At 41.1% G+C, this 21,396-nt stretch overlaps 1 protein-coding gene across 2 annotated transcripts in view; it reads right to left on the bottom strand.

Annotated features, from left to right (window-relative positions):
- Nucleotides 1–21,396, bottom strand: part of ablim1b (actin binding LIM protein 1b) — a 266,319-nt gene that overhangs the window by 51,940 nt on the left and 192,983 nt on the right. For both annotated transcript variants that reach the window (XR_013579734.1, XM_078564687.1), the window contains exons 9-12: nt 15,471–15,548; nt 12,374–12,529; nt 11,295–11,342; nt 6,085–6,120 (exon numbers count right to left, since the gene is read on the bottom strand). Coding sequence is in view for 1 of the 2 variants with exons in the window: in XM_078564687.1 (XP_078420813.1) it covers nt 6,085–6,120; nt 11,295–11,342; nt 12,374–12,529; nt 15,471–15,548 (318 nt within the window). In the remaining variant the exon portion in view is untranslated. The remainder of the gene's footprint in view (nt 1–6,084; nt 6,121–11,294; nt 11,343–12,373; nt 12,530–15,470; nt 15,549–21,396) is intronic.

Raw genomic sequence — 21,396 nt, 5'->3', positions numbered from 1 at the left:
TTTTTAGTTACTAAGAAACTGTCTACCCTACTGTAATGTAACTAGAAAATAGTTTGTATATTTTTAAAAAGTCATTTTCAATCATTTAAAATCAGTTCCTCCACAGGTGGTGAAATGACTGTAATTTAAAATGCTTATTTTTTGTGATAAACCCACTTTCAGCTGTATTAATAAAACTTTACCAAGCTACCACTCTTAAATCAATCAAAGAATATTTTTAAAGCAAAATGTTACAAAAATCAAGTTTTACAATGTTGCTTGATTGTGCTGGACCGTGGCAGGTTTTGCACTCGGCGATTCCGACATCCCATGAATGAATTAAAAAAATATGCAAATGAAATAAAGCGGAAATTTGGAGAAAGCAAAACACTTTTCAAAGCTCAATTTAATTGCCTGTTAAAAGGACTCCCGACTACGATCAGCTCCCGACCGCGATTTCACGCTGGCTGGCCAATTAACAACCAGCCAGCATGAAAGGCGCGCTCAAAGGCTTAGCACTGCTGGGATGGGGGCAGGAGTAGGGCGAGCGCTGAAGTCAGCACGGGCACGGGGGAAGCACGGAATGAAAGTTACCTGAAGGCAGAGAGCTGCCCCAGGGAGCTAAAGAATTTAAACGCCAAAAATAAAGATTTTAAAAACCGGGAAAAAACGCCCACGCATCAGAATCATTCACCGGAACATATGTCGGATGAAAATTCTATCCAAATATTTTTAACTTTTTAAATTTAACAACGGAAACCTCCACCCGTGGATGACGTTTCCTGAAAAATGCAAAGGTCACCTGGCCGATTCGCCCGCCCACCAAATGGAACGTTGGACAGGCAACGAAAAATCTCAAGTTATTTACTACTTTAATGGCCTTAAAAGGCCTCTTAATTGTCGGTGGACACGCTTCGGATTCTCGTGCGGGCCTGCCGGCCAAAATATCGCACGAGTGCGCAATGATGTTGGATCGCTCGCTCGATATCCAATACCAGTGAAAGAATATTAGGAATCTCTACGATTCAATATCCCACTACACACACTATTTCACACTCCAGCGGGTCAGTCATGCGCCGCATGCTGAGCAAAAAGTTCTGCACTATAGCTCTAACTGGAAAGATCCCACAAAAACTACATTTGAACTCTCCTATTTGGAATTAGGCAATTTCTTTTGAAATAAAGAGTAAAAAATAAAACCATTCCTCTCAATTATAGATCAAATGGAGAAAGAACATTTCAAATATGAAGTAAATGACTAATTCCCATATGACAAATAGGGTATATTTTTCAGTAAAATTAAATAACTTGCTTTTCCTTTCTAGACAAAATACAAAGACCATGTTCGTTGTAGATTTCAAAATACTGGAAAATGCACCACATCAAAAAGCAACATTTTCTGGGGGCTGCTTGTGCCTTCAGAACTAATATCTCCCTTCAGACATTCATGCATTTATGGTTTATTTTCTCCAATACCAGTGAAAGAATATTAGGAATCTCTACAATTCAATATCCCGCTACACTTTTAGTCTAATTACTTTTTTAAAAAAACATGCCACAGACTTACTTTCAGGTCTGTTTTTGAGTTGTTAGCTTTTTGGAAACTGTTGCTTTGCCTAATTCCCTAGGTCGGCATGCCCACAAATCTTAAATTTAATTTTTTAACTACATGCTTTTGACAAGTGTGAGTGACAAGGAAAACAGTAAACAGCTCTGTGAAAAATTCACAATTAATTATAGGCCCTAATTTCAATATGACTTTGGACATTTCTTTGCCAAACTGTCCTACTCATTTTTCGCAATCTAGATACAAACATCTGGAAACTAAGCTTGTATTTGAAATATGCAACAAGTCCCAGATGTTCGGGCGTTCCAAACACATGTTGTTTCAGGGAATCATACAATTTTATTATCATAAGGCTCTGGTCCTGTTGCCAGCTGCAATGCTCTTCACCTAATACCACAGCCAATGTTACTCCTTTAGTTCTTGCAGCGGTCCCAAATGGAGAGAAACTACACTCGAACAAACAGCAAGGCAAGTAGACGGATGAGTCGCTAAGCTTGTGCTATTATTTTGATTAAAATCTCCACTTGGCCAATTTGGGGTCTTTAAAAAGACTGACAATCACATCAAATATTATTTTTAATTGAAATTCTGTTTTTCAATAGTTTTAAAGCTATGGTTTTCCCTTTTAAAACTCACAGTACCCGCAACCCCCTCCCTCCCATCACCCCTGTGGAACCTTTTCACTTCCAAGTCCATAATGCTCCATTAACACTGAGTTGGATAATTCAAGAAAAGTAATGGCCCCTCAATACTCCCTTAACTTCTTTATGAGCTGAGTTTTTGGTCAACATTACAGAGCGGTAGAAAGCTCCAAGAAATACAGCATTTGTTCTAGGTTTGTTAGGAGTCATTGTTATTTTACTTCAGTGAAAAGTGGAAGGATACTGCACAATAACTAGATTGCACTCTTGACCAGGCAAGGAAACACACCAAGTAAAAAAAAAAATCTTTAATCAAAACTAACTCATAATGACTCATTTTTATTGAAAGAAAAGCCACGAACAGCAATAGCATTTAAATAGCTTAGAGAGCATTACAAGGCAGGAAGGTTGACACTGAGTAGGCAAAAAACCAGTGAAGCTGGGAGCAGAGGTCGACAGCGAGGTGCAATGGCTTTGGAAGAGGGTTTCAGAGGGCAGAGGAGGTGAAGGCTTAAAGTTAGCTTTCTTGAGTTTTCCATTTTTTAATGCTTCGAATATGTTTTAAACATTAAAATGGAGCAAGACAAATGGAATGTGCATACCTGGGACAGTGAAAGAAAATAAAATGACTTCCTTTAGAGTAGAGGTCAATTTCTGATTGTGAGCGCACAGCTGGCAATGTTCTTCATTGTCTGAACCAAGTATTGATTGTATAATCTATCCTTATCTTTGATTGTGTCTGCATTAGGACTGATTATCTTGTGTGCATGTGGTGTTATGTCCTGGTTGATTAAAGAGGTGAAAAGAATAGATTTTCTGTGGCACCTGGTATAGAGTTCACAGATCTGTCAATATGGAATGAGAATAACCATAATTTAGACATGAAAACCTCTTATCAATTATGGAAGTCTGTGAAATAGCCAATGGCAGCTACAGCCCACTGTGAGTACATGATCATGAACATATTTAAAGAGGTCCTTCAGGAACAACTTACAGCACCAGAGCGATAGTGTGTGGACTCGTCCTTGTGAACCCCACCACCCCCATCAACAAACTACCGAGTCTCAAAGAGTCAGGAATCCAGCTGTCAGTGTTCACCAAATGAAGATCGGCTTCTTTCACATGGGGAAGAAAAAAGGGGAACTGGAAGGGGAAACATGATGCAACTTACTGTTTGTGGGATCTTGCTGTGCATAAATTGCCTGCCACATTTCCCTGCATTATAACAGTGACGACACTTCAAGAATATTTCACTGCCTTGTAATTCCCAGTGGCTCATGTAACCATGCATCAACTCACGTTGCCCATCATGATTGTGAGTTTGTGCCTCTGAGTCCCCATATGGTGAGCCCATAACATTGGATATGTTGCTTGGGAGAATGTTGAACAGAGGATAGGAAAACTGGTTGTAGTGTTCCATGTGCTGTCTCATAATTGATTATGACTTTTTTTTAATTCATTCATGGGATGTGGGCGTTGCTGCCTAGACCAGCATTTATTGCCCATCTCTAATTGCCCTTGAGAAGGTGGTGGTGAGCTGCTTTCTTGAACCGCTCCAATCCATGTGGTGTAGATATACCCAGAGTGCTGCTAGGGAGGGAGTTTCAGGATTTTGACCCAGTGACAGTGAAGGAACGGCGATATATTTCCAAGTCAGGATGGTGAGTGGTTTGGAGGGGAACTTCCAGGTGGTGGTGTTCCCATGTATCTGCTGCCCTTGTCCTTCTAGATAGTAGCAGTTGTGGGTTTGGAAAGTGCTGTCTAAGGAGTCTTGGTGAATTTGTGCAGTGCATCCTGTAGATGGTACACACTGCTGCCACTCTGCGTCGGTGCTGGAGGGAGTTAATATTTGTGGATGGGGTGCCAATCAAGTGGCTACTTTGTCCTGGATGGTGTCAGGCTTCTTGTGCGTTGTTGGAGCTGCACTCATCCAGGCAAGTGGAGAGTATTCCATCACACTCTTGACCTGTGCCTTGTAGATGGTGGACAAGCTTTGGGAGTCAAGAGGTGAGTTAATCGCCGTAGGATTCCTAGCCTCTGGCCTGCTCTTGTTGCCAAAGTATTTATATAGTTAGTCCAGTTCAGTTTCTGGTCAATGGTAACCCCCAGGATGTTGAAAGTGGGGGATTCAGCAATGGTAATGCCATTGAAAGTCAAGGGGCGATGGCTAGATTCTCTCTTCTTGGAGATGGTCATTTGCTGACACGTGTGGCACAAATGTTACTTGCCACTTATCAGTCCGGGCCTGGACATGGTCCAGGTCTTGCCACATTTGGACATGGACTGCTTCAGTATCTGAAGAGTCGCGAATGGTGCTGAACATTGTGCAATCAATAGTGAACATCCCCACTTCTGATGCGTATCATTGGGGAGGGGAGCTAAAGAAAGGAGTTTTAAAAAAGAGTTAATAATCATACAGTCCCTTAGGAAATACCTTAGATATTAGTAGTACGAGCATGACAGTGTTTATTTTAAGAGTTTGAAGGTCCAGGATTCATGAATGCTCCAAGCAAAGAATGGCAATGTCTATTCCATGGAGATTTATTTGTTTTAAAAATAGATGAGATAAAAAGAAAAATCACAGTGGCACTGAAGTAATGATTCTTTGAGATAGCATAGGCAAAGGATCTTTACTCTCATTATTATTAACTGAGCCATATCACTTCTAGAGCCCCAAACAAAGCAATGACATGCCAATGATACTTACACAAATATAATATATTTCACTTCAGTGAAAATATAAGATACAAGTGCTGTGAAAACACAATGAAAGTGCACAGGACTATATGGAATATGATGTGCTCTAATTAATGGGAACCTTGTTGTTAATGGGTATCTGTTTAATGGATTAGTTCCTTCTCTATTTGTTTTATTAAGCCACACTCACTAGCAAAAACGTCAGTCACACAAACCCAAAAAGACATTCAGCCTCACTAAGAGTTAACTTTGTTTCATAAGTCTTACAACAAAGGATAACATTTTCTCTATCACACACAGATGTTATAATAGAATGATAAAATACTAATAACAACAAAGACCTCCTGATAACTTCATTTAGAGACAATGTATTGAAAAATGAGGCAACAGAAAATTGCAGGAGTGTCAGCATTTGAAAGGCAAAAGGCTGCTGAAAGCATTGAGTTTCAACCCTTCATTATAATCTACCTTTCCCCCAAAATCACAGAAACTTTATAGTGCAGAAGGGGGCGATTCAGCCCATTGAGTCTGTGCTAGCTCCCTGAAAGAATATTAGTCCCACTCCTGTGCCTTATCCCCATAACCTTGCACATTCCTTTTTTTTCAGATAGCAATCGAATTCCCTTTCGAATACCTCGATCAAACCTGCCTCTGCCACCCTCTCAGGAAGTTTGTTCCAGACTCCAACCACCCTCTGGGTGAAAAAACTTTTCCTCACATCACTATTTCTCCTTTTTCCAATTATTTTGAATCTGTGCTCTCTAGTTTTTGATATTCTCTTGAGTGGGGACAGTTACTCATTATTTACCTGTCCATACTCCTCAGGATCTTAAATACCTCTATTGAGTCTCATCTCAGCCTTCTTTTCTCCAAGGAAAACATTCCCAACCTCTCCAATCTATCCATATATTATTTTACCTTGTCTTTTCTCTTTCAGATGCTGTTGTGTATTTCCAGCATTTTATGTTTTTATTTGAGATTTCCAGCAATGACCATTTTTCTTTCCTCTCTACCATAAGATTGTAAAGTGGGAGAGGGTTACATTTGGCTATAATGCAATGTGTTTTGTTTCAGCATCCAGTAAGAACTGTTAGACCAAACTTCACAATTCTACTGGTCTACTGAAGCCTACACCATTGCATGAGGCAAATGAAGACCATGAAGAAGAGTTGAGAACTGAACATGAAGGGATTTACTGACCTCAGTGGAAGGTGTGGGGGAAAGTGTCCTTGGCGACTGTGAGATATTAGAAAAGAAAAAAAAACATGTAAAACCATTTTCCTGGCAATATCATATAGAAACTGATTATGTGTCTCAGAAAATGACTCACCAAGAACCTCTCAATTTGTTTTGAGGGTATATATTTAGAAATACAAACACTGTGATGGAAAAATGCTACATTATAATAAACAAAATGTCAACATTTATGCAATAATGAGATAGATGCAAATCAGCAATACTGGAGGACAAAGTACATCAATAAAGCATGAAATATTAAATAAAATATTGTGTATATGCAAACAGAGCTTCAACAATGGACGTGCACACAGCGATAGCTTTCTCGTTTAACTGTGTAATTTGACTAATTCAGTTTATTAAAGGGGATCTTGTCAAAACACATTTCTTGGAAAAATGCATTATTCGACTAGTAATGTGCCTTTTTCTTGGTTTGGACCAGCTGTACTGCTGGTCTGAAACTATCATCCACATTAAAATGAATGGGCTTGATCCAAGATGCAAGCTCCTCCTTCTCCCTGTGATGCCACCAAAGCAGCCAAATTGAAGAAATACTTAAAGAGCAGGAAATTGCCCATATTGTATAAAATGATAAAAAGTATTTTCATAATTATGGATTTTAACATAAACATAGGTGAGATATTTTGAATAAATACAAAAACACTTCTGAAAACATTACCTCCTCATTGAACAATAAGCAAGCACCTGTATTCTCTCTTGTTAATTAAAGGAATCAAAGTTGTATCTTGCTGTATCTTACATTGTTAATTAATATATACTTTTGTGATAACTGTATAAAATATATTTAGAACTTGATTCATACTCCCAATGGATCTTCGTCTTTAGAATCAGTGCTATATTCTTGGGTAATTGAACAAATGATCTGAATACACTCAAACCAGCATGATGCATTAAATAAAAATGTTCTTTGGCAGCTCACCAACATTTCAAAGTAAGCATGAAAGCTCATTCACCTTCAAGAATTTCAACACATAAAATAACCTTTTGCCTCCTTGCTCATCCTCTCTACAAGAGGGAATTAATAATGGAGAGATATTAGAGGGAACTAACAATGGAAAGATGCAAGAGGGGGTTTTGACATAGAGCACAATAGCAAACTGGTGTTTCCCCTTAGTTAGAAGAACTACTCTGCTCCCACCTCAATCCCCTTTTAGAACATGCAGCATTTCAAAACTAAATTGTTGGTCCAATGGTTATGTGTTGCTTTCACTGTACATAAAGGCTCTGCTGTGTGCCATATAAAGCAGGAAGTTCACTGGCTTCAATCAGTGCTAAGCCAGCTGAGCTCATGTTGTAAGCAGAGTGTTACAACTGGCCTCAGCACCCTTGGCTTAGAAGAGGAAAAATAAAGATCAGCCAAAGTTCTCAATCATGATTGCTATCTAATAAATCTTGTTGAAGCTCGTCATTTGATGTTGAATGACAACAGGATTTAGCTGAGCTAAGATGGCCCTACAATTGTCTAGTTTGCCAATGCTCATTATTAAAACCTCCACATGGAGCATGATCACTTTGGCGAAGCACAGAGATCATATGACAGCCATGGAGCCTACATGTTGGTTAGTTGATTGCATGTGAACTCTGGAAGGACTCAACCAAATATTCTTCCCCTGTGCCTTGCCTTCTTATATTCTTATAAATTTTGATCTTCTGTACTGATACATATGCCTGATGACTGTGCTGTGCATTTTGAGTAACATAGAGGTTATGTAAAAAATTGTGCTTCGTCTTTGGTAACATAAATTTAAACACCACTAAATGTCCATTTAAAGGCACTTTAACATTTCTGCATGGCTCCTGGGGAGCATGCTCAAGTGGAGAATCATCAATCTTCCATTTTTATTTTGTCAATATGCCACTGCTGATTAGTAGCCAAAATGGACATCGGCTGATTATGGGCCACATTGTCCAGTAAGGAAATGCTTCTTTCCCACACCTAGGGCCTCCATTATTCTGACCTATGGAAATGTGAATTCTTGCTGCCACTAAGATCAAGGAGTCAAGGAGTTTGGGTCCCATATTTGGTTCTGTGATATCAGCATCAGGCCTTCCACTTTCAGCGTAAATCTGCCATTGTCTTACTATTGGAGTGAACTTAGTATGGGTTCTATTCTTAAGAGAATCCTGGGTAACTAGCACCCCACCACTTCAAATACCAGTGTCATATTAGTACAAAATGTGACTCTGAAGGGAACTACAGTTTCAGGAGACAAGTGCACTTGTTCACTGTATTTTTTTGTTCCTGGCATACATTACAAAGACATAGCTAATGCAGATAAGTTAACACATCAGAAGAAATGTTTTTTGACTATTCTTTAAGAAGAGTAACCAATGTTGGGAGCATATTACAGAACTGCTTCTATTTGAAGTGGTTCCATAAAACGTTGGAGGTCCACTGCTGCACAGTTTGGACATCCCTGATATCATAATCATATAGAATCATCAAATCATGCAGGACAAAAGGATGCCATTTGACCCATAGTGCATGTTCTGGCTCTTTGAAAGAGCTTTCAAGTTAATCCCATTCTCCTGCTCTTTTCCCATGGTGCAAATTTTTCCTTTTTATATATATATATCCACTTCACTGTTGAATGTTATTATTGAATCTGTTTCCACCACCCTTTTAGGCAATGCGTCCAAATCATAACAACTCGCTGAGTAAAAAAAAAAATCTCTTCGCTTCCCCTCCGGCTTTTTACCAATTCTCTTAAATGTAGTTAGTGCCCACCTGTTGATGGAAACAGCCTTTGACTTCTGACTGCAGATTTTTTCTGTTGGCTGATAAAAGTGTGTAGAAAGCATCAAGTGGAAAACCACATCACTGGCACCTAAGGATACACTAAACATCTGGCCTGTCCACGGTCAGATACAATGGCGACTAATGGTGTCAGCAGCACCTGTTAGGGGGAAGATGCTTCTTGACGTGATTCACTGCCCCTCTTGAGTCAATAGCAGTGTCTCATTTACATTACATTGCTGCCACAAACGTTGGGACTGCTATATGTGATAGGGTTGATGATAAATGCAGCAATAACTGTCACAACAGAAAAACTGATTGTGGCCTGTATTTTTGTGCTGGCAGCAAATGGCTTAAGGTGGATGTAAAATGTTATGGAGACTTGCAGGTAGTAGGAGCTTCCAGTTTCTTTAGCGATGGCGCTAGGGAGCTACAGCCAAGGCTTAGGATGGAGGATTGTATGTAGTAAAAATGGTAGGTCATGGGGGAAAACAACATCTTACCCACAGGCTGGGGCTAAGCTTAAAGATTGCAAGGTAAATTTTGTCCAAAGCACTCCCAGCAAGGGAAGTTCTGGAATGCTAAAGAGCAAAATTTATGCCTAGAATATCCCTAGGTGTATAAAAATATGTGGGGCCTACATAGAGTCAAGGGGAAGGACATATTTCCTTTAACAGAGAGATCAGTAACCAGGGGACATAGATTAAGATAATTGGCAGAAGGTTTAGGGAGGAAGTTGAGGAGGATTTTTTTTAACCCAAGTTTGTTGAGGTGTTGAACTCACTTCCTGAAAGACAGGTAGAAGCAGAAACCCTTTTCTCCTAATTCATTCATAGAATGTGGGCATTGTTGGCTAGGCCAGCAATTATTCCCCATCCCTAATTGCCCTTGAAAAGATGGTGGTGAACTGCCTTCTTGAACTGTTGCAGTCCATGTGGTAGGTACACCCACAATGCTGTTAGGGAGGGAGTTCCAGGATCCTGACCCAGCGACAGTGAAGGAACAGCAATATAGTTCCAAGTCAGGATGGTGAGTGGCCTGGAGGTGAACTTGCAGGTGGTGGTGTTCCCATGTGTCTGCTGTCCTTGTCTTTTAGATAGCAGCGATCATGGGTTTGGAAGGTTTATTACATTTAAGAAATATTTGGATATGCTCTTAAAGTGGCGTAACCTACAGGGCTACAGACCAAGAGCTGGATAAAATAATTAGTCTGGATAGCTCTATTTTGACCGACACAGAAAAGATGGACTGAATGGCCTCCTTCTGCATTGTACATTTTCCATGTTTCTATGACAGAAAGGATAAGCAGAGGAAATTTACACAAATGCACTTACATCACTGAAAACAGCAATCAGAGGAATTCTCCCCCTCCCTCCATAAGTTATCAATTCGAACATGTCAAAACTGCAAACCAACCACAATGTGTAATTTCCACAGACTAAGAAGAACTCTCAACCTTCCAATAGATTTAGTTAGTTTTTTTGTAATGTAACATTAACCCACGTTCTTTCTCATAATGATGTGTAGAAAGCAGTCATTTTAAGTACTTAGCTTTTCTCCATTCCTCACACAAGCAACATTTGCCTCGAAGCTGGTGAATTGTGACAGGTATTATCAACAATCATAAGGATGGTAAAAGCTACAGGTACCCACATTCAATTACAAGTTATTCTGGGCCTGATTTTTAGAGCATGCATAGTGACAACTCAGGTCATGCAGCTATTGTGTTTCTGTAGTGAAAATGTTTTAGCTATTTTCAAAAGCCTGAGGTTGATTTTGAAACTGATTGTGGAGTGATGTAATAGGAGGGAGTGATTATAAGTATATGTTACACCTTACCTATCACTGCACTCCTACTGCTTCCCGGGGAATTTGCAGTGGCAGGTGTACAGCGCAAGCCATGACTTGGAGGGTTAAACAATGTTAGAAATGATATAAAGTGTTTAAAAAGTGATCCAGAATGCAAGTGGAACTTGGCAAACGTCTCTTTAGATTGAAAACTTGCTTTAAAAGTGAGATGGTTTTAACAATAGGGAAAGCTCTGTTAGTGTATTGTTTCAGGAGGAAACTCCCCAATCAGAATTAAAATGCATTCTTAAAAAGCAGGCTTTTGTTTCAGTTAAGCAGTAATCCTGTTGGCAGGGTCAGTAGAAAGATGCTTCACCTTTTCTACGGGACTCACAGAAATCCGCAGCTCCCCGTTTATTTCAAGAAGCCAATTATGCCCATCACGGAAAGAACCAATTTCAATTATTAGTTAGTTTGTGCCCATGTTTTAGACGAGAATGTGAGGATGGAAATGTTATTCAGGTTCCTGCAGATTTCTATTGACCATACCCATCAGGCTCAGAAACAGGAGAAGGTTAATCAAGTTTCATTGCACAAGGATTCTTATCACCATTTATCACCAACTTACAATTTCACTTTGAACAAGCGAGCCGTTGTCACTTCTTGCGTATTGAGACTGTCAACAAAGAATCAGTTTTTAACATTCGGCATTGAGTGTCAGTCTATACTACTGATCCCTTTACTTGTCTATGATTTCAAGTGCATTGCTTTAAAGTACAGAGATCCCTTTCATTGACACATGTTCAATAACATTTGTATTAAGCTGCTTTTTCTTGATTTGGCAACCAATGAAAATTGAGCAATTATCTTCAACTCTCTCTTATCAAACATTCATTACTTGTTAATGAGTGTGAGATGTAAAGGGGCTGATTATCATCTTCTTACCGCCCATGTGTGCACAGGATAGTAATGGGACAAAAACTGCATCAAAAAAATAGCATCCACTTAGCACCCACCTGACCGTTGCTGCTTCCCCAACCTGCCCACAAACCATGGGTGGTACATTTTCTGCGGTACTTAAATGGACCATAAATTACGGTCAAGTTAAGCTGGAAGGAAGTCTGGAAATGACTTTTCCTTCATTATTTCTGAAGCTCTTAAACCTTAACAGCTCCCTTAAGTTTAACTATTTGCCACTTGGTGAGCATTCTTTACATTTCCTGAACACTTCAATCTACTGTGTTGTCCTCTCACTTGTTAGGCCCATCCCGTTATGGGGCTGTAGCAAGCATACTACAGTCTGTGCCACGCCAGTCTTCCCGCCCTACAAAATGGCAAGCTGCCCACGTGCAGCACAATTAGTACTTGCAGTTTACCTCCTATATTGAAATAGGCCCCAACCATGCAAATGGATCATCATATGACAGGTGGAGAGGACATCTCACCCATCATCACCCATTATCCCAGGTAAGCCAGAATTGAAAACTGACCCCAAAGTGCTTAATGGCACAAATACAGGACAATGGGGGACATTGGGTGGAATTTTACGGCCCCTCTCACCAGCAGGATCTTCCAATCCCGCTTAAGTCAATGGAGTTTTGAACAGCTTGCCACATTTTCTAGCCCCATTCCCGCTGTGACAGGGCCATAAAATTCCACTCATAGTGTTTGAAATTGACATATTAAGGGCAGTTAGTTGTACTGTACCTCTCCCATACTATGACGCTCATGTCTATCCTCAAAAGTAGCGCCAAAATATGGCTCATAAGTGATTAGGTCAGGGCGTTCAATATCATAAATGGCTTTGACTTTGGGGATGGCAGCCAGATCCTTGTAGTCAAGAATCTCATTGTCCACTTTTGCCTGAAAGATAAAAGACAATAATAATAGCTTAAACAGTGTTATGTACATGGTCACATTTCTCAAACTCAGGTGAGGGTATGAGATAACAGTCATCTCATGTCTAACGAAACAGTAATGAAAATCACAGTTTCAAATGGAATAGGCTATATGTTTTTGTTTTATGCTTTTTGGGTGTATTTTACTTGATCAGTATAGCAAAGGGATGATGCAAAGTGAAGCTCTACCTACTCCACCCCAACCACTTGCATTCCAGCCAATCTCAGCCTAAGAAGACCACCCTCAAGAGTTGACGTGATGTTGAGTCCATGGCTGGGGAGTTGGAAAAAAAAGTGGGTTTAAACAGCTAAATGGACTGCTATTTTCCCATATATCCGCCAAGCATTGTTTCTTTTTCCATTCATTGGCAACTTGCCTTCAGGGAAAGAAGAGCCTCATGAAAACATGCCAAATTAGCAACATTTTGCCATAATATTACTGCCAGTAAAGACAGAAACAACATCAAAAATAAAATGTATTAATGAGACACGTCAAATGAAATCGCAGGCTTGTTACTGTTTCCACAGTGTGCAACTGCTGTTTAATTTGCTGTCTGGAAAATCATCTTGCATTTTTTTTTTTCACATCAGTCTTGGCTCAGTTGGTAGAACTCTCGCCTTGGAGTCACAGATTCCATGTTCATATGCTGTGGCGAGGCTAAAAATAAAGATGATGATGTGTTGTTACCTAAGCTACCTTCTCACATCCCTTCCTCATCTTACAATCTCTTCTGTTGTACAAGCTAGAAATGGTGTCACTACGCACCTCCTGCCTTCCTCCTAACTTCCCTCAACCCAGCACTAACCTTCTGCCTTTCTCTTTTCAGAGACCCAAGAACTGGTGCCTCACCAAGTGCGGGAAGCTGCAGTCCACGAAGAGCAAGAGAGTAAAGAAGAAGAAGCAAGGTCAGCTGATTTGACACTCACAGCCACCAGCTCAGATACTGGCACAGCAGAGAGTTTAGAGGGTAGCATAGAGGCAGGATCTGCACATGGTGAGTCACCGGGCAAGAGGACTGCAGCATAGGGGGAAAGGATAGTGCTTGTGTCACCTCCCCGCAGGCAGAGGTCACAGATGAGTTCTGCTGCCATGGACTCAGATGAGGAGTTCAATCAGGCAGTGTATAGACAGCGCAGGGTAGCCAGAGAGCCGATTGTTACTGTCAAAGAGCTGGCTCCAACTCAGCACAGCGCTTCACGCATAAAGTTTGGATACCTCCTTGCCGGTGTGGAAATGGCGGCCAACTACATGACAACACTTGCAGACCCAACCGTAATGCAGTTTCTGCTGGCCAATGTCTCAACTTCCATTGCAACACAGGCAGAAGTGACTCAATGGCAGGGTGATGCAGTAGAAGCTTAGACTGAGGTCATGAGATCTCTGCACGTTGCCATGGAAGCCCAGCTTGGTGCCTTGCGGGCTCAGACTACTGCTGTCTTGTTTGTAGATACCAGTGCTCAAAGGGGTGTGCAGGTTCTCACAGCAATCTGTGCTTAGATCACTAGTATTTGCTGAGGCACTGCCCTGGGGGAGTGGCATGGCTCCATGGTGCATAAGAAGGATGGTATTATTAGTGCTCCCACCACTGCCACTTTGCCAGTGACCCTGTTATTGCCTCTCAGCCAGCCAGCCCAGACGGCTGCTATCCATGCCAAGGATAGGTGTAATCTGAAACTGGGCCCTCAAGGCCAGGAGCGGCTTGAAGGTGTCCTGCAAGGCCATTCACAGCTGCCCCCATGGAAAGTCTATCATGTCACTATCGCGCTTCCTAACAGGGTGAGCGGTGCAGGCATGCCAGAAGTTGACAGGGGCGGTCTCCGTGCTGTTTCTTTGAACTCCAGGCTCCTGTAGCCCTGAAACCAGTGAAGCTGTGGGACCAAATTTTGCGGCCGAAGGCTGTTAGCCAAGTTCAGTCTTATGACACGAGGGGAAAGAAGTGAAAAACATACAAAGGATAACGGCTGAGAAATTTCCTCTTCACGCACTATAAGGGTGGTGGATGGAATCCAGTCAGACATATGACAGTCATCCCAGCAAATTTGTCAGGATTGACTCATATGAAATCTTTTAGCAGCTGGCAGCAAGGTTTCTACCCGTGTCATAGAGCCGGTCACAGTGGGGAGTAGAAAATCCTGCAGCAATTTGACAGCAGCAGCAGCTTTAAGGGCCATCCTCTTCCAGCTAGGATAAAGCTTCCAGTTGAAGCGGGTGAGTGATTGCTCTCTCCAGCCAGTTTTTAAAAGTTATTTCATGGTATGCGGGCGTTGCTAGCAGGGCCAGCATTTGTTGCCCATCCCTAACTGCACTTGAAATGAATGGCTTGCTAGGCCATTGCAGAGGGCAATTAAAAGTCAACCACATTGTTGTGGGTCTGGAGTCACATGTAGGCCAGACTGGGTAAGGATGGCAGATCTCCTTTCCTGAAGGACATTGGTGAACCAGATATATTTTTTTTACAACAATCAATGATAGTTTCAAGATCACTATTACGGAAACAAGCTTTACATTCCAGATTTTATTAATTGAATTTTTAAATTCTACCAACTGATGTGGTGGGATGTGAATCTGTGTCAGCAGCCTGGGCTTCTAGATTACTAGTCCAGTGACATTACCACTCTGCTACCATCTCAACAATTTTTAAAAGACTGCTGCTGAGCCCTGGCAAGATTTGGTGTACAAGGCATTCCCAGCATCTCGAGCTGTGAAGTAATGACAGAAAATGTGACGTATAATGTCATTCCGGTATTCCAGCCTCACCTAGCTCTATGGACCTCTTTTTGGCTGATGGCTTCACCTGTGCTGTGCTGGAAAAACTGGTGTAAGGTCAGATGAACATCCTCCATATTATTTTTTCTTTATTAGAGGTTTGAATTCAAAAACAAAGAAACGTATCCTAGTTACTCACATAAATTGTGTGGCCCGGTGAGCCAGGTATGCTAGAACCAGGTCTGGAGGAAATACTTTCAGAAGAAGATCGTGTTGGCTGCAAATAAAAAAGGAATTAAAAAGAAAAAAAAAATTAGTTTTCTGAAGGTTAACAATTCAACACTGTGTGACAAGACAATCAAGCAATGAAGCATTCTACCATGTAATGCTTTAAAGCACAAATGAGAACAGGTATGTAAGTTGCAGATGTTCAGTATGTTTAATATAAGAATATAAGAAATAGGAACAGGAGTAGACCATTCGGCCCCTCAAGCCTGCTCCGCCATTCCATAAGATCATAGCTGATCTTCTTGTGTTTCGATTTCCACATCCAACCCCAATAACCTTTGATTCACTAGCCTAAGAAGAATCTATCTACCTCTGCCTTAAAAATATTCAATGACTCTGCCTCCATTACCTTCTGATGCAGAGAGTTCCAAAGTTGCACAACCCTCAGAGAAAAAATTTCTCCTAATCTCTGTCCTAAAAGGGCGACCCCTAATTTTAAAACAGTGCCCCTAGTTCTGGACTCACCCATGAGAGGAAACATCCTTTTGACATCCACCTTGTCAAGGCCGTTCAGGATCTTGTATACTTCAATCAAATCACCTCTCAATCTACCATACTCCAGTGGAAACAAGCCCAGTATGTCCAGCCTTTCCTCATACGACAATTCACTCATTCAAGATATCAATCTAGTAAACTTTCTTTGAACCACCTCCAATGCATTTACATCATTCCTTAAATAAGGAGACCAAAACTGCACAGTATTTGAGGTGCGGTCTCAACAATGCCTTAAATAATTGAAGCATAACATCCTTAATTTTATGTTCATCCCTCTTGTAATAAAGGATAGCATTCCATTAGCCTTCTTAATTACTTGCAGTACCTGCATACTAACTTTTTGTGACTCATGTATTAGAACACCTAGGGCAGAATTTTCTGCCTGCTGGGTGGGCGGGCCCCACCCCACCCAATCTCCGGCGGGCGGGGAGACGATCCCCACCAGAGAAGCGGGCCCTGCCGCCATTTTACATGGGCGGGCCAATTAAGGCCCGCCCAGTTGGATGTCTGGCGGGAAGCGCTATGCGCTTCCTGTGCGGGCGAGGGGGGGATTTCCCAAAAGCGAGAGTGCACTCTTTCACACATGCGCACAAAAGAGCGCACATCTCCCTTAGGCTAAGTGCTGCCTCAGGGAGATCACTTACACTTTTAAAAAGATTAAAAACAGAAAAAAAAGAATTCCCTAACATGTCCCCCTCATGTGACAATGTTACATGAGATGGGACATGTTCATAAATTACAGTAAAACTTTATTAAAATTTTTAGAACCCTGTATGAAACCTCATTCTGCCCGTGGATGAGGTTTCATGTTTTCTCTATTTGCCACTGGGGCTCCTGGCCTGCCTACCAACCTTAAGGTTGGACGGGCAAGTCCTTTAATTGTTTAAATGACCCTGTCAATGGCCTCAATTGGTCATTGACAGGTCGGTGGGCCCACAGCTGATTTTGCTGTGCCCGCCTTCCTGAAAATTTAAATGGGGGGGATGACGTCGGGGGTTCCGCCCAATGTCATCCCGCGTCATTTTCCACATTGGCAAGCGGGTCCCGCCCCCTGCTCGCCAACGGCAAAATTCTGCCCCTAGATCCCTCCGCACTTCAGAATTATGCTCCATTTAAGTAATACTCTGATTTTTTGCTCTTCCTGCCAAAGTTAACAACTTCACATTTTCCCACATTAAACTTCATTTGCCAGATGTTTGCCCACTCAGTCAACCTATCTACATCCATCTGCAACCGTTTCATGTCCGCTTCACAACGTACTTTCCTACCTATCTTTGTGTCATCTGCAAATTTAGCTACCATGTCTTCACTCCCCTCATCTAAACCATTGATGTAAATCATAAAAAGTTGAGGCCCCAGTACAGACCCTTGTGGGACTTCACTCTTCACATCCTGCCAATCAGAAAAATACCTAATTTTGCATACTCTCTGCATTCTGCCAGCCAGCCAATCTTCTGTCCATGCTAATATGTTACTCCCCTACACCAAGCTCTTTTATTTTCCTTAATAATCTTTGATGTGGCACCTTATCAAATGCCTTCTGGAAATCCCAGTACAGTATGTCTACAGGCTCCCCTTTATCCACTGTGCATGTTACTCCTTCAAAAAACTCCAATAAGTTGATTAAACATGATTTTCCTTTCACAAAACCATGCTGACTCTTCCAGATTGCCTTGAGGTCTTCTAAGTGCCCAGCTGTAACCTCCTTAAGGATCGATTCTAATAACTTCCCCACGACAGATGTCAAGCTAACTGGCCTACAGTTTATTGTTTTCTGCCTCCCTCCCTTCTTGAATAGAGGGGTTATATTTGCTACTTTCCAATCTGATGGAACCTTTCCAGAATCAAGCAAATTTTGAAAAATTAACACCAGCGCATTGACTACCTCATTAGCCACCTCTTTTAAGACCCTAGGATGTAATCCATCAGGACCCGGAGACTTGCTGGCCTGCAGATCCACCAATTTGCTCAGTGCCATTTCCCTATTGATTTCAATTTCACCAAGTTCCTTTCTCCCATTCACCTCCTGATTTGCAGCTATTACTGGAATGTTTTTTATGTCTTCTATAGTGAACACAAGCAAAATATTTGTTAATTTCTTCCGCCATTTCCTAATTATCTGCTATTAACTCCCCACTGACACTGAGATTGAGTCAAGCTAAAGATCTTCATTACCCTCTTTATCTTTCTGACTTATCAACACCTGAGATGCTGTAATTCAGCATTCCTCAGTGGCACTGGCGGGCACACTCTTGGCAGCAGGGGTCCAGCCAGGTATGGATAATTAGACCTTCAGCCCAGGAAAATGGGTTAAGGTCCGGCTGTGCCAGGGCGGGGTGGCTGGAAGTTCCATCCTGCTGGAACATTGCCGCAAAGAAGAAATCTAGTCCATCATGTCATTCAGTGAGTCTGATCAGTAAATTGAAGAGCAGCCTGAAGCTGATAACATCCTTTAAAGAAGATAGAAACTGCTAATTATTTTGACCAGAAAAGTTACATTTGTAGTATGCAACCAAAATTGCTTTGACTTTGGCGCAATTGGCAGGTATGACTTTAGTGCTGGGTGAAAATGTTTTAATATTGCTATGAAGTAGGGCCATTGGACTTTCATTACATTGAGCTTGATTAGAGTATTGAAGCTTAGCAGTGATCACATTAAACTGGATTAGACCATTGTTCCAAATCTATTTGCTGGTGATAATTTGTGGATCATCATAATAACTAAAGGAAGTATTTGCATGCAGCCACTTCATGCTGCAGCCTTCTTGCAAAGATATCACTAGCTGCCAGTGGTGTGGAGCCACAAGTATTTCACTTGTGGAACAAGAGCTCGTTCTTTTAAATTATTTACTGTCAATCCAGATACTTTGACCGCCTGACAGTGTATTGTGAAACAGAAATACATGGCAGAATTTAGTTGTGGCGACAGTGGTCCCTCTTGCTGGCTGGGGTACATATGAACATGCAAATTAGGAGCAAGAATAGGCCACTTGGCACCTCGAGCCTGCTCCACCATTCAATAAGAACATGGCCAATCTGATTTCTTCACATTTCCGCCAACCCGCTCTAACATTTCACCCTCTTACTTATCAAGAATCTATCTCTGCCTTCAAGTATTCAAAGATGCTGCTTCCACCACCTTTTGAGGAAGGGTTCCAAAGACTCACGTCCCTGTGAGATAAAAATTCTCCTCATCTCTGTCTTTAATGGGCGACCCCATATTTTTAAGTATTCTCCCACAAAAGGAAACATCCTTTCCACATCCACCCTGTCAAGATCCTTCAGTATATGTTTCAGTCAAGGCACCCCTTACTCTAGTAGATACAAGCCTAGCCTTTCCAATCTTCCCTATTAGACAACCCGCCCATTCCAGATCTAGTAAACTTTCTAGAAGAAGCCCCACATCTCCTTTCCGCTACTTAATCCCTGAACCATTTCATTCCGATGGGCTCAGGGATAATTAATTTCAAGTGGCTCATTAAAGAGCCTAGTTGCCTTCCTTCTGTCAGTGGGCATGTTTCCCGTTTCAGGCCCTTACTGTCCCTCACTACATATGGGGACAGTTTTTGCAGTGCCAGGAGTTGGAGTTGGGCGGGTGGCCTCCTGCACGATTCTTCGGACCTGCCCACCATCTTGCCTGCTTCAATAGGCTCCATTGATATCCACCCGTGGTTTCCCTTTGTCTGCTCATCTAAAAGGGTCTACTTTAATTTTTTTCCCTCTCTCATTCGCAATCCTGCCCTTCAAATGAAAAGGTGGACATTTGAACTGCTCACCAGTTGCTGCCAATTGAATTTTGCTTGAGATATTGCCAGAAAATGTGAAACGTTCCTGGATGAATCACTGTCCCTTCAATTTTTCAGCCATCCTTGTGAAGGAAGACTAATCTTTCTCTGAAGAAGGGTCATACAGACTCGAAACGTTAACTCTGCTTCTCTCTCCACAGATGCTGTCAGGCCTGCTGAATTTTTCCAGCATCTTCTGTTTTTGTTTCAGATTTCCAGTATCTGCAGTATTTTGCTTTTAATCTTTCCTTCTGTTCATTCTTACTGTGGCAAGGCCATGCAGAACTTGCCACCACAATATGTTGCATTGCCAAGATACCTTGCGGCCATATCACACAACTTTAAAAAATTCTGCTTTCTAAAAACGCCACATAAGCAATGTTTAGAAAGGACCAATTGACCTATTTACCTCCACAATTAAAAATGATCTCCACACTTTGCATAGGTTTCAATTGAGACAACTGTGGCGTTCTGCACACATTAATGTTTTCAATTGAAACAGACTGTTGAAAAATTCAGAAAATTTGGCACGTGGATTCCCCTTTATGTCAATTAAAACATCATCTTTCATTTAAACTCTTTGAAATCATGATCAGCTACCTATGCTCAATTATACATTTATCCGGTTAATTACAATAATAGATCCAAACAAAACAAATTCCAGCTGAGTGTGGCGTTGGCTGAAATCACAGTGGTCTCTTGCTAAATGTTTTAATGACTATAAAACAAACTGTTCTCTTGGCAGACAATTTAGATGTCACTGTAATTTACTCTGCACCACATTGTCAATTCCCCTCGAGATTGTTGCATACTCACGCAGTCTTCACAGCAATTGAGTAAAACATAGTGAGGTATAAAATCAGGTTTGCATGTAAAATCTAATGTATTCACTTTATATGTCAATAAAAATAATAAAAAATATCAACTCCAAACGTATGTGCACACCTAATCTAAACAGAACTCTAATGCATTGAGTCATTTCCTCTTTATAAAATCCTTAAAGCTAGCCTAAAAAAATTGAATTATTTATGTTTCAAGTGCTACACACTGAATATTATTAGTTTAGTGCATGCCAATTACCTTTCACTCATAATCTTTGTACAATAGTGTTCAAGATAGATTCAGACCCATAAAACTAATTTAATAGCCTGAGGTGTAAGATTATATTGCTCTGTTGTCAATAAAGATTTTGCCCATTTAATTTGCTGCATAACAGCTCATTTCTTTGCAAATAGATATCATTAGGCCTCAAAGACCTCTATTAGAAAAATTAGCCATGTAGTTTTGAAGGAGTAATCTTGCCACTGAAAGTTATTGGCAAAGATTTTCAGTGATATATAAACCAAAATAATATTATCGCTGACATGTTGAAGTTACTTGTGTCACTGCTCAAATTTATAGGAATTATGTTGTCTTTTAAAAAAAAACATCAGTAAATTGACAATTCCCTGCCAAGGTTTGCAACACAGCAGAGATTTCGTCCATTACTGTATGAACTGTCCTGAAGTCTTACTGGAACTCAAAAATTGAGTTTACAGAGCAGCTTGTCTAGGAACT

Source organism: Cetorhinus maximus, chromosome 20, assembly GCF_964194155.1.
Source record: "Cetorhinus maximus chromosome 20, sCetMax3.hap1.1, whole genome shotgun sequence".
In the NCBI taxonomy this organism is placed as follows: Eukaryota; Metazoa; Chordata; class Chondrichthyes; order Lamniformes; family Cetorhinidae; genus Cetorhinus; species Cetorhinus maximus.
This window is presented reverse-complemented; position numbering and strand designations above follow the sequence as displayed.